Source organism: Xyrauchen texanus, chromosome 22, assembly GCF_025860055.1.
Source record: "Xyrauchen texanus isolate HMW12.3.18 chromosome 22, RBS_HiC_50CHRs, whole genome shotgun sequence".
NCBI classification, from domain to species: Eukaryota; Metazoa; Chordata; class Actinopteri; order Cypriniformes; family Catostomidae; genus Xyrauchen; species Xyrauchen texanus.
In genome coordinates this window covers 29591587-29604570 of record NC_068297.1, presented here as the reverse complement: position 1 = coordinate 29604570, position 12984 = coordinate 29591587, and the positions used below count along the sequence as shown (strand labels likewise).

At 38.2% G+C, this 12984-nt stretch overlaps 1 protein-coding gene across 5 annotated transcripts in view; it reads right to left on the bottom strand.

The window, feature by feature from the left end:
• Positions 1-12984, bottom strand: part of LOC127662180 (kinectin-like) — a 51459-nt gene that overhangs the window by 17532 nt on the left and 20943 nt on the right. For all 5 annotated transcript variants that reach the window (XM_052153262.1, XM_052153261.1, XM_052153263.1 and 2 more), the window contains exons 7-22: positions 11439-11561; positions 11169-11281; positions 10702-10846; positions 10093-10177; positions 9798-10006; positions 9360-9428; positions 9221-9258; positions 7951-8041; positions 7788-7856; positions 7662-7690; positions 5692-5782; positions 5264-5332; positions 4868-4905; positions 3529-3619; positions 3289-3401; positions 1-70 (exon numbers count right to left, since the gene is read on the bottom strand). In XM_052153262.1, the coding sequence (XP_052009222.1) occupies positions 1-70; positions 3289-3401; positions 3529-3619; positions 4868-4905; positions 5264-5332; positions 5692-5782; positions 7662-7690; positions 7788-7856; positions 7951-8041; positions 9221-9258; positions 9360-9428; positions 9798-10006; positions 10093-10177; positions 10702-10846; positions 11169-11281; positions 11439-11561 (1443 nt within the window). The remainder of the gene's footprint in view (positions 71-3288; positions 3402-3528; positions 3620-4867; positions 4906-5263; positions 5333-5691; positions 5783-7661; positions 7691-7787; positions 7857-7950; positions 8042-9220; positions 9259-9359; positions 9429-9797; positions 10007-10092; positions 10178-10701; positions 10847-11168; positions 11282-11438; positions 11562-12984) is intronic.

Here is a 12984-nt window from a genome sequence, read left to right as displayed (position 1 = left end):
CTGCAGCTGTTGCATTCCCTTCTCCAGTTCTCTCTGAAGTCTCTGAACATCCTGGTCCTTTACCATTAACCTATGATTTAAATATGTGTGTTATATTGTTGTATATCCAGTGATTACAATCACTGCAATATAACAAACTATTTCACACTTTTTGTTAATGGTGCTCCAAGTGATTAATTTAGTCCATATGGCAGTAGTTTAAGGCCAAAAGATGAAAAGAAATTCTAAACTAAAAAAAAAACTATTTATAAGTGTAATATAACGTTTCATATCTCATGATTATATTCTCTATAATATAACAAACTATTGAACACCTGTATTGTTTAAGGTGCACCAAGTAATTCATTTAGACTGTATGGCAGTGGTTTAGGGCCAAAAGTTTGATTAAAGTTTAACAAACAAAAAAAAAGTGTAATATAACATTTCATATCTCATGATTACAGTGCTGGGAAAAAGTATTTGCCCCAACCGGATTCTTCTGTTTTTGTGGATATCTTATACTAAATATTTTCAAAAAATTCTAACAAAGTAAAAAAAAAAAAAAAACAAAAAAAAAGGCAATCGGAGTTAACAAATATTATTAAATGATAATGTTATTTATTGAAGCAAAACAGTTATCCAATACCAACTGGAGCTGTGCGAAAAAGTAAGTTGCCCCTTAGTTTCTAAATACACAAATCTATGAAACTGCATTCCTAATGGGGTTCAGCTGGACTAGGCACACCCAGGACTGATTACAGCCAGCCCTCTTCAATCAAATCAAAACCTAAATAGAACTTTTTCAGCAGCATGAAGTTCACCCAGTAGCAGTATACGCCAAGGTCGAAAGAAATTCCAGAAATTATGAGGGAAAAGGTAAATACAACAGTCTGGGAAGGGTTACAAAGCTATTTCAAAGGCTCTGGGACTCCAAAGAACCCCGGTGAGAGCCATTATCTCCAAATGGAGAAAACTTGGCACAGTGGTGAACGTTCCCAGAAGTGGCCGACCTTCCAGAATTCCTCCAAGAGCACAGCGACGACTCGTCCAGGAAGACACAAAAAAGCCAGGGACAACGTCCAAGAGACTGCAGGTCTCTCTTGCATCAATAAAGGTCACTGTCCTTAACTCCACTATCAGCAAGACACAGGCCAAAAATGCCATCCATGGAAGAGTGGTGAGGCGAAAACCACTGCTAACCCAGAAGAACATTTAGGCCCATCTGAATTTTGCCAAAACACACATTGATGATCCTCAAACTTTTTGGGAGAATGTTCTGTGGACTGATGAGTCGAAAGTGGAACTGTTTGGAAGACAGGGGTCCCGTTATATCTGGGGTAAATCAAACATAGAATTCCACAAAAAGAACATCATACCTACGGACGGTCAAGCATGGTGGTGGTAGTGGATGGTGTGGGGATGCTTTGCTGCTTCAGGCCCAGGTCGACTTGGAATAACTGAGAGAAACATTAATTCTGCTCTCTACCAGAAAATCTTAAAGGAAAACGTCCAGTCATCAGTCAGTGAGTTGAAGCTCAAGCGCATCTGGATTATGCAGCAAGACAATGATTTAAAGCATAAGAGTAAGTCCACCTCTGAATGGCTCAAAAGAAGCTAAATTGAAGTTTTGGAGTGGCCTAGTCAAAGTCCTGACATGAACCCGATTGAAATGCTGTGGCAGGACCTTAACGGGCAGTTCCACCACAGTGTTGTGAAAGATTGATCTCAGTTATCGGAAGCGTTGTTGCAGTTAAAAGGTGGCACAAACAACATTAAAGTTAGAAAAAGTTTTATAGTCCTCACGATTTCAAGGGTCAAGTGTAGCATTGCCAAATACAATTGAATCAGTCAATCGGTAAAAAATTGTAATCGAATTAATTACATGATATGCTGATTAATTAAAATCGCAGTTAACTGCATACCTAAGTATTTGCTTATAAATGCCCTAAAATATCAATTATTCAATATAAAATTATTAAATAAATATAAAAAGTTATACATTTAAATTTAATATGCATTTTAAACATATTTCTTTAAATAAACAAAATGCATGACATTATTGCTAGAGTTTCTCTTAAACACTGATAGGATGCACTATATGGCAAGCCATTCTAACAATTAAAGCACTGAAGTCCCTGGATGCATGTGTGGTATCATTTCAAAGCTTAGAATATGAATTTTTCAGAGAACCCTTTTGCATTGTTACAAAAAAAATACGAAAATAAGGCCTGAAATCATTTGTGTCGCAAATTGGCCGCACCTAGAAGTTACGATGTAGAAATTTTAAAATGAATATTATCGTCCTTCACATAGCAAATGAAAGCTCTCATTCTCATGAAGATGACTGTACAGATTATCCTTTTATATAGGTTCCCATTTATAGATGATGAAATGTTACATATCATTGTAATGCTGGGATTCTCTGCTTCGAGAACTCAGAAGCCAAAATATTCAACAAAACAGTTTGGAAGCTCTCAGTACTTAAATGCGTTAGAGAACCGCCTACATTTTAGATTAGTACAGCATTATGTGATGGAAGGTGATGAGGAAAAATTATTTTTCTAGTACTTGCTGCCATCCAGTGGAATAAAATAAGACTTTTTGCTCGAAAACAAGAGGACACAGGACTAAAATGGCATGCTTAAACTTTAGCAAAATAAAATATACGTTATTTATTAATTATTGCAATAAATTTCTTAAACTATATGGGGTTATCTGTAAAATGAGACCATGTTTATTAAAATAATCCACTGTATGTGTGAACAGGGAGTTTTTAAATTTGAGTGTGCAGGTCTAAGAGGTTACTGCCCCCTGCTCAAAACAGGTGGTACTTTAAGCTTGAATTACTCCGATGGAAGGAATGTTCCTTATTATAGTCTGGTGACATAATAAACACTCAGCACGCCCTGGGATTCGAACTTGCGAACTCCAGGGGTGGTAGTCAATGTGTCAATACTCGCTGAGCTACCCAGGCCCCAATTGCGTTTTTTTTAATGCATTTTCTTTATATAATTATTAGCATTAACTTAGCATGTTAAATGGACAGCCCTAAATATAATGCTTTTATCAAATATTTATGGGTTAATTCTTGCTTTCTATTCAACTTCTTCCAACTTCAAGTAGCCTCTTAATTTTTTTCATAAAAAAAACAAAAAACAAACTTGGGCCAGGAACTGGTGAATCATTTGGTAATTTGAACTGCTTAAATGAAATAATGTGAGAGCCTTTGTTCATTCATGTAAAGTACTGTATAGTTGTGTACATGTTAATGGAAGCATGACCAGGGTATGTGATAGAAGTGACACATACTGAGCCTGAAGCTCCTGGAGTTTTGCACTCATGTCGGAGTTTAACTCCTGATTTTCTTTTCTCTTTATCTGGACCAGCTCAGTGTTAAGAGCCTCTACCTGATGTTCTAGATCCTGTGGACAAAAACAAACATTTAAACTTAGACAAAACAGTCTGGTAAACATCATACAAAAGACAAAGTGCAGACAGTTTATCAGCAATGAAGAATTTAGATGAACAGAACATACAGAACACACTTACCTTCACTGCCTTGCGTCTTTCTGATTCTTTGTCCAGTTCTGATTGCAAACTCCCCTCAACTGATCTGATTTTTTCATCCTTCTCCTGAATCCTGATAAAACCCAAAAGTTGAGATATTTTACTTAAGAAACAGTATCTGCCTCACTATGAATTAATACTAACTCACGTTTTATGATAATGTCTCAATAGCCATTTTTCCACACAATTGAAGAACTAGAACCTGAACTAAAATCAGTTCGTTGTGGAACTACATCCATTCCGGTTAAATTCCAAGCATCGTTTTATCACCAAAGCCACTAAAGCAGGAACTTCGATTTAAGCATGTGACGCTGCTGTAGCCTGAACTTGATGCGACAATAGCCAAGCCAACTCACTTCAAAACACAAACATTGGATGACTCTGTGCGATTGAGTTGATTTTTATCGTCCTGTTTTGTTGTGAAAAACTACACGTGGACAAGATGTGATCAGATTTTTAAGAGGAAAGGAGAACAAGAGCAGAGAACGTCAACTGCATTTTGTTTGTTGCTTTTTCAGATTTTTGCATGATCATATGTGTGCTTTCAATAAATAATACCACTTGAAACGATTGTGTGGAGTTTTATAACACTGATTTCAACTAGCAACTCACTCAATGCTGTGATTCAGCAATTAGATCCTATTATAATCAATAAAGCTGCTTAAACTGGATGCCCGTTGTACATAGGGGCCACTGTTTGTTCCTGGAAGGCAGCAGATGTCCCAACCCTGACCACACCCTAATCCTAAACGTATAGATCCTATAAGGCAGAGTAGCCTGCCAGGAACAACGGATGGCACCTTTGTCCCATCGCAACACTGGACGCATCCGTTGCAACAGTAAACGGATGTCCTGTTCCATTTTGTGCTGCAAACGCTGGCGCAACACCTGCCAACACGGCAAATAATAGGTTTAGAATGCTTACTTTTTTCTGCTCCATAAATATCCAATTATCCATTTTGATTTGAAAAGCCTACAATAGCAATAGCTCAATCGTTTTTAAACAAAGCTTAGCAACCGGACTATTAAAAATGGCCAGTCTCGTCTGTCTGATGGCTGATGACGCATTTTCCTTGGCCAACAAGAAGCGTTTGCTGTTCTGACTCCACCCAAATAGTTTCACATTGCAAGGAAAGTACAAACTTCAGGAGCAGGTACTAAAAAAGTGCATGGTTTGGTTCAGGTTTGAGTTCTACGTGGAACTAGTTAACGTGATGGAAAAACAACGAGAAACTGAAATATTTCCAGGAAGAAAGAAAAGTTCCTACAATGGAAAAATGCCTATTGTGTCTTTTTAAACAAGCCGTTAGGTTAAACATACATCTGCTTTAGCTCTTCTACTGTTGTTCCTGTCATCGTCTGAAAGAAGGTTGAGGAAAAGAGACATATGAAAGATGAGAATGAGGAACTTTCATAATCACAGTCAACATTTTGGACACACCTACACATGTTTATAGTTACCATTTCACACATTTTAGAAAAATAGTGAAGTCATCATAACTAAAAAAACAACACAAGTAAAATGGAAGCTAAACTAAAATAATTATAGTGACGACCAATACATATTAAATTTAAAATAATCTTATATTTTAGCTTGTAGCATTTAGATAGCTTTTAGATTTGTTTTCCAAAAACATCCTTTATCTAGATTACAGCTCTACAAACTCTCAACAGCTCTGTGTATGTAGCTTGCACGTGTGGTAGTGGTGTTTGCTACCTGTTCTGCAGTCAGTTTCTGTACTGCCTCCAGTTGCTCTTTCAACCCTTCATTCTCTTTTCTGATCCCCTGTTAAAAAAAAATTATTTACATTAATACAGTATAAAAAACTCTGAGTTGGGATTAAGTAGTTCATCTTGAATAAATGCTTGTAATCGCTAGGTTAAATGAGCAACACAAAGCTCTTCAGAAATCCTGAATATTCTTGTCTACTTTAACTAATGACATAATAAAAGAAACATAAAATGGACATAGTCAGGAACAGTCCATGCTCAACATGGTGACCATGAAAAAAAAAAAACAAGCAGAAAAATAAAATCACATTATTTTGTGGCTTTAGATTTTTTTCAATACTTAAAATCACCTTGAGCAAAATATAAAACATAAATATAAAAACAACTTAAACAAAATATTTATTTCTTGTTCACCTTCAGTTCCTCTTCCTTGTTGGCCATCTGAATGAGGCTGGACTCCAGCAGGTTCTCCACTGTCTTAACCTTCTCATCACGCTGCTGAAGACTTAACACATAACACAATGATACACTCATTAATCATCTACAAAAACAATGCGTGTCATATTTCCAGAGATCTTCAGGGGTGAGGTCCATTTACACAGCCGACGAAGCATGCGTTAGCGTCTGCTAGCGGGAGGTTGTTATTCACTTGAGCGTCAGGCTTCCTGCTGTGTTAATGGTTACAGCAGCGGGAAAAAATTATCCAACATGAAAGAAAAAAATCATTCGGACACTGGCACAGGCTCTTGTGCTCTCTTCTAGTGACCAATGAGCTTCTTTTACTGAAGAACTGATAAGACATCAAGCTGATCTGAAAGTAAGTTCTCTCATCATTTACTCACCCTCATGCCATCCCAGATGTGTGACTTTCTTCTTCTGAACTCAAATTAAGAATATCTCAGCTCTTTTGGTCCATACAATGCAAGTGAATAGGTGCCAAATTTTTTAAGATCCAAAAAAAAAAAAAAAAAAAAAAATCACACGTCAGCATAAAAGTAATCCATAATACTCCAGAAGCAATATAATAGGGGTGGGTGAGGAACGGATCACTTTTACATTCTTCTTCTTGTGTTTTTGGCGATTCACATTATTCATGCATATTGGCCCCAACTGGGCAGGGAGAAGAATTTCAAGCAAAAAAGGACTTAAATGTTGATCTGTTTCTCACCCACACATATCATAAAAATATGGATTAATACACTTGAGTCATATGGATTACGTTTATGCTGCCTTTATGTGATTAATGGAGTGTCAAAATGATGGTACCCATTCATTTGCATTGTATGGACCTACAGAGCTGAAATATTCTTCTAAAAATCATAATTTGTGTTCTGCAGAAGACAGAAAGTCATTCAAATTTGGGATGGCATGAGGGTGAGTAAATGATGAGAATTTTAATTTTTGAGTGAACTATTCCTTGAACGCTTTCATCGCGGTGTACTGCACATCATCACAAACACTGATTGTAATCCACAGTGATTCTGTCACAAAGCGTTTTTCTCCTACATTAAAATGACTTATGAATTCAGAAAGTTGAGGCACATCATTCTTTTTTAAGATAATTTCTTTACTCACTGAAAGCTGAATATGGACATACACATTCTACAGCAAGCCTCGAGGGGATGAATACACAATCATGCACTTTTACAAGGTAAAGTTACTCTATGAAACGCTTCATAAATCACTCCTTAACAATAGTCTATGCTTACGCAATACTCCTGTTGGTACTTCTGCGAGCTCCACATGACGGAATCAAAGAGAGAGAGCTGCAGTGAGTTGGAGTTTGCCACCCCTCCACCATTCTATATCAGCAAGTGTGTCAAACCTCCAACTGAAGAGAGCAAGATCTCTGCAAAACAGTCAGGAAGTGTGACACCCTCGGCCAAAATAGAGTTGTTACAGGGGCCTTGGTAGCTCAGCAAGTATTGATGCGGACTACCACACCTGGAGTCCTGAGTTCGAATCCAGGGCGTGCTGAGTTACTCCAGCTAGGTCTCCTATGCAACCAAATTGGCCCGGTTGCTAAGGAAGGTAGTCTCACATGGGGCAACCTCTTCGTAGTCGCTATAATGTGGTTCTCAATATCGGTGGGGTGCGTGGTGAATTGTGCGTGGATGCCGCGGAAAATAGCTATGTCTCCGCGGTAATGTGCTCAACAAGCCACGTGATAAGATGCCTGTATTGACGATCTCAGATGCGGAGGCAACTGAGATTCGTCCTCCACCACCCAGATTGAAGAGAGTCACTACGCCACCAAGAGGACTTAGAGCGCATTCGGAATCGAGCATTCCAAATTGGGGAGAGAAAAATATTCTAGTTTTACGTCTCCTAGTGTGGCGCCAGGTTAAGGCATTTATGATTCTAACCAATATCAATTCACTCACCTCTGGTGAAGTTGATCCACTGATATGGCCTGGAAAAAGAAAAAAGACAGCCATGACAAGAATGAGTGTTTGTTCATATCTAATACAGACAGTTTAAAGACCAATCAGCTTCAATTCAAGTCTAACCTTCTCAGAAATCTGTGCCTGCATATTCTGGAGGTCTGCCTTTAATGCCAGATTATCTTTGTGCATGGACTAAGGAGGACAGAGAGAGACATTTGTCAATTACACAGCTGAAACCAAACAATTTATGTACAATGTAACAAGTGTGAACTGCAGTGACACTCGCCTGCATGTTGGTCTCTCTGCTAGCCCCGCTGCTCCTCTCTGCATTAAGAGAATCTTCTAGGCTCTTTCGCTGTTGCTCTTTCTCAGCCAGCCTAAACAGGGACACATACATTATGAGATTTAAACTGATGTGTAAGACACAGCTTAAAGGGACATGTCACCCAAAAATGAAAACTCTCTCATCATTTACTCACCCTCATGCCATCACAGATGTGTATGACTTTCTTCTGCAAAACACAAATTAAGATTTTTAGAAGAATATTTCAGCTCTGTTGGTCATCACAATGCAAGTAAATGGTGACCAGAAGTACTCAGAAGATCCAAAAAGCACTTTAAGGCAGCATAAAAGTAATCCATATAACTCCAGTTGTTAAATCCTTGTCTTCTGAAGTGATATGATAGGTTTGGGTGAGAAACAGATCAAAATTAAGTCCTTTTTTACTATCAATCTCCACCTTTGACCAGCCCCAACCAGTAGGTGGCTGAATGTGAAAGTGTAGATTTTCAGTAAAAAAGGACTTAAACACTGGTCTATTTCTCGCCCACACCTATCATTCTGCTTCTGAAGACATGGATTTAACCACTGGAGTCATAAGGATTACTTTTATACTGCCTTTGTCCCTTTTGAATTTCTAGCCACCATTCACTTGCATTGTGAGGACCTGCAAAGCAAAGATATTCTACACCTCTGGGACGGCATGAGGGTGAGTAAATGATGAGAACATAAAATTTTTGGGTGAACTATTCCTTTAACATATTGCAATGTGTCCTAACTAGCTGCAATCACAACAAACATTTCACAAGACATTTTGTCAGTCGCTTGGCTTATAGTTTTGTTGTTACGCTACACTGCCCACAAAGAAAGCGCAGCACTTTCATTTTCAGTGAGGTGCTGGAAAAAGGCTGGTTAAGACACTGTGTAACCAGACACAAAGTGATAAAAGCTATCCTTTTTTTCACCAATCAGCCATGACTGCGTTAAGCATCAAGTAACAGGGAATTTTGTCTCTAGCTTGGATTCTGTTCCTGTTGTGACTGGCTGTGTAGCCCTGATCAATGTGAAATCTCATTGGCCCTAATCTGACTCCACATAGCTGTACATTAAACATCAAATCCCTTCTGATTGGCTGCAATTGTGTCAAGTCATGCAGCAGTTTCTCTTTCAGTGTAGACAGACAAATTGCTTGTCACTGAAAACCTGCCGCATCACACCTAGTAAGGACACGGTGTAAGAAAATCCAAACAGCTTCTTTTGAGAGTTCACCACTTACAGTTTTTGGAGCTCATCAAAATGTGATACTGTCGTAGCCTGATAGGGAGCAGAAAAAAAAAAACTACAATTACTCAAGCTTGACTGACAAGCAACAAGCAGAGACACATACATCCTCATCCAGCAGCCTACACACATACCTGAGTGCTGAGCTGATGCTGAAGATTCTCAATCTGAACTTTCAGCGTTTTGTTCTCGCTAAGAAGATCCTGCAAATGACAATATTGTGCCCTTATCAGCAGTGATATAACAAACAGATACATTTCTGCAAAGCTAGTCACTCAAGTTGTGGTTCTCAAACAGTGGTATGCAACAAAGATAACTTTGCATAGCCTACATTCTACTGCAATGCGGGATTGATCATTGATCAGAGTCCATGCACCATAAGTTCTTTCCAGGCACTAAAAAGCCAGCAACAAATTTAGTTTGGTAATAGTCAAAATAGGAGGCAATTGAGATTTGTCCTCCGCCACCCGGATTGAGGCGAGGCACTACGCCACCACAAGGACATGGAGCGCATTGGGAATTGGGCATGCCAAATTGGGGAGGAAAAAAAAAAAAAAGTTCAGATGAGGTACCTTGACTTGCTCCTGTAATTGGTCATCGGGTTTCATGGTGTGCTGTGATGCTTCTATCAGCTGAAGAACCTTCTGCTCCAGCTGCATGGCCTTCTGCTGCTCCTGCTCTTTACAGATGAGCGTGTCCGTCAGGTTGCTGTGCAGGTTCTGGATCTCCTTGTTTTTAGTGGTGATCTCAGTTTCTACCACCATCAGCTGACTCTGCAGCTCTGAGAGCACAGAGGAGGAACGGTTCGAGAGTGTGTGCAGAATATTTTACGTCTGTAAGTCGGTGTGTGCGCGAGTGTGTTCCTACCTTGTTTAGCACCCTGAAGCTTTTCTCTCTCTGTGTTCACACTGTGCAAAAAGTTCTGCAGCTCTTCCCAACGATGTTTGGCATCCTTCAGCAACATAAAAAAATAACTTAACATTTACATTTTTCAGTAGCATGACCATAGATCAGCTATCCAGTAAATGCTCAACCTCACGGCATTACAAATGTACACGGTTATTTATGCATTAAACACATAAATGAGATAAAAACAAACAAAAAAGTGTAAAAAAACAAACAAAAAAAAAAAACGGATAAAACATTAGAACCAAACCAACCAAAAAACAAATAAAACAGAAAATCCAAACAAAAATAAAGAAATACAGTAATAAAGAAATAAATAGAATATTACATATATTCCATGTCTTTTGACGTTTGGAGTACATTTATGGTCTTTTTTTTTTTTTATTTTAATTTTTACTTTTTTAGAGCTTAATAGCACATAGTCACTATGAATTATTGTTTGTTTGACATGCGATATAAGGGTGAATAATGTAAATAATGATCAAATCTTCACTGTTTGGATAAACTAGTCATTAACAATAAGAATGAGCGCTGATGTGATGAAGTATATTAAGCGGGTTTGATTGGCACCTCCAGCTGGGAAACATTCTGCTTATAGTTGACTTCAAGACTCTTCCGCTGCAACTCTTCCTGCTGCAGCTTGTTTTTGGTGTCTGTCAGCTCTTTCATCAGACCGTTGCATTCAGAACGCAGTTTATTCAGCTCAGATGACTGCCTGAATGAACACACACACACACACGTAAACTAAACTTGCAAAAGCATTATGAAACCTTTCCCAATGGTTTCACCAATCCTTACACTTCAGTGTCCTGAAAACTCCAATTCTAAAAATATGAGCCCTATGGATATTATATTCCGACATTTCACTTTAAAGGCATTTTAGAGCAAACAGATATATATGCACTGTAGGGTATATGTATATAAATAGTTACAACTCTGAAAAATATAGAGATATAGCAAAAATATTTGCTATATCTACCAGCAGCAATGAGCATTTTAACAGCAATGGTGAGTATGATAGAGTTGGTGGGACTCACTTGGTCTCCATCTGGTTGGTGGTGGAGCATCTCTCCACAGCATCTCTCAGGATGCCATTCTCCTGCTGTAGTCGAGCGATCTGACCCTCCAGCTGTTCTCTTAACTGCTGGAACTGCAGAGAGAAGGTCCACCTTTCTTTACATTCTTCGATGTTATAGTGCAGAAATGACCCCTTATGTGCCTTTCATTACATGCATGGTAAGATATGGTCCATTAAAGTGCAATTTGTTCTCTGCGGGACAGCCTCATCAGTTACTCGTATTGATTACCTTAATCTGCATCTCCTGATAGCTCTGAGCTTTAGCCTGCATGATGTCTTTCTCTCTGGCGACACGCTGTTCATGCAGCAGAGACTCCACACGGCCTGTCTTCTGCTTTTCAGCCTGCAGTTCCTGAAGTTCACATTTAATGAATTACTGCCATGATCATCACACACAAAAGCTAACACTGATATTTATTAGTGCTAGACTGAGATATTGGCCGATATTTGGCCATTTTGAGATTAACATCAGAGTCTTGAAAAAAACCTTCGTTTGCACAGACTTTTTTAATTTTACCCTTGAATGCACGGGCTAAACATAACATATTGAGAGTCGTTAGTGACCCAGCATGTACAGTATATATATATCATAAATAGGTCACCAAAATGTCCAGATTTTCAAAACATTAAGAACTTTTGAAAATAACAGTATATACCCTGATATATTTTGATGTTTTATTGGCATTTCTCAGAGATGATGCAACAAATCTAGAACAGGATTAATTGCTTTCACAGTGAAATTTCATGATGCAACTGGCTGTCAACCACATATTGAGCTTCACATAACACAAGCTACACATTTAATTTCTCAAGCAAGTTTAAGTCTAAATAGACAAAATATGACAATAGCCAAATAATACTTTTCATGTGTTACACTTGCTATAGTTCACTTCCAAGTTGCATCTTTGTTCTATAGCAATGTCAAATGTAAATCAAGTTATTGAAACATCAGCGCCACCTTGAGTAAGAAATGGCATGTCTGAATAGTAGTTCAAGAAACACTGTCAGAATAATTTAGGACAGTGTTCCATCCGTATCTGTAGAAGAATACACTTTCAAGAACCATAAACGGAACTCAGTCATAAAAAGAATTCGGTTCTGACATTTTTTTAAATAAACCGTGTGTGATAAAGCGCTTTCAATCCCTAACAACTTTTAATCCCTTAAACGGCTGCATTCACATTTATATTGCGTTTCAGAACACCATAACAACATTATGTTGGCATTATGTTGGTAACGATGGAACTTGCGACCATAGTTGGCTAATGATGGTTTTGTGAAAGGCACCACTGAATAAGAACTGACAACTTCTATTTAGGGTCCTTTTCCCCCCTTTTTGTTCAATTGATGCACAATTTCACAATATCCAGATCATACCTTTCATGCGTTATACTTGCTATAGTTTACGTCCACATTGCTTCTTCGTCAAATAGCAATGGCAAAAGTAAATCACTGAAATAACAGAGTAAGAAATAGCATGTATAATATGTATGTGCACACACATATGGAATACTGATAATTCATCATATATATTTTATTCAGAATGAATTTCAGTTCAGTTATTCAGTTATAGACTAAAAAGTGACTGATAAGAGTCATTCGTTCGGAGATCAGACTACACTGAACACAATGCTTTTTGTGGAATAGATGGAAAAGAACCAGTTTATTAGAGTCCTCCATTTGGAAGTTGAGAGTTGCACTGTCCACGCTGTTTTGTGCTGCTGATTCAAGAGCAGTGGAAAAACAACTGAATAAGGACCAATTCTTGGTGCCCA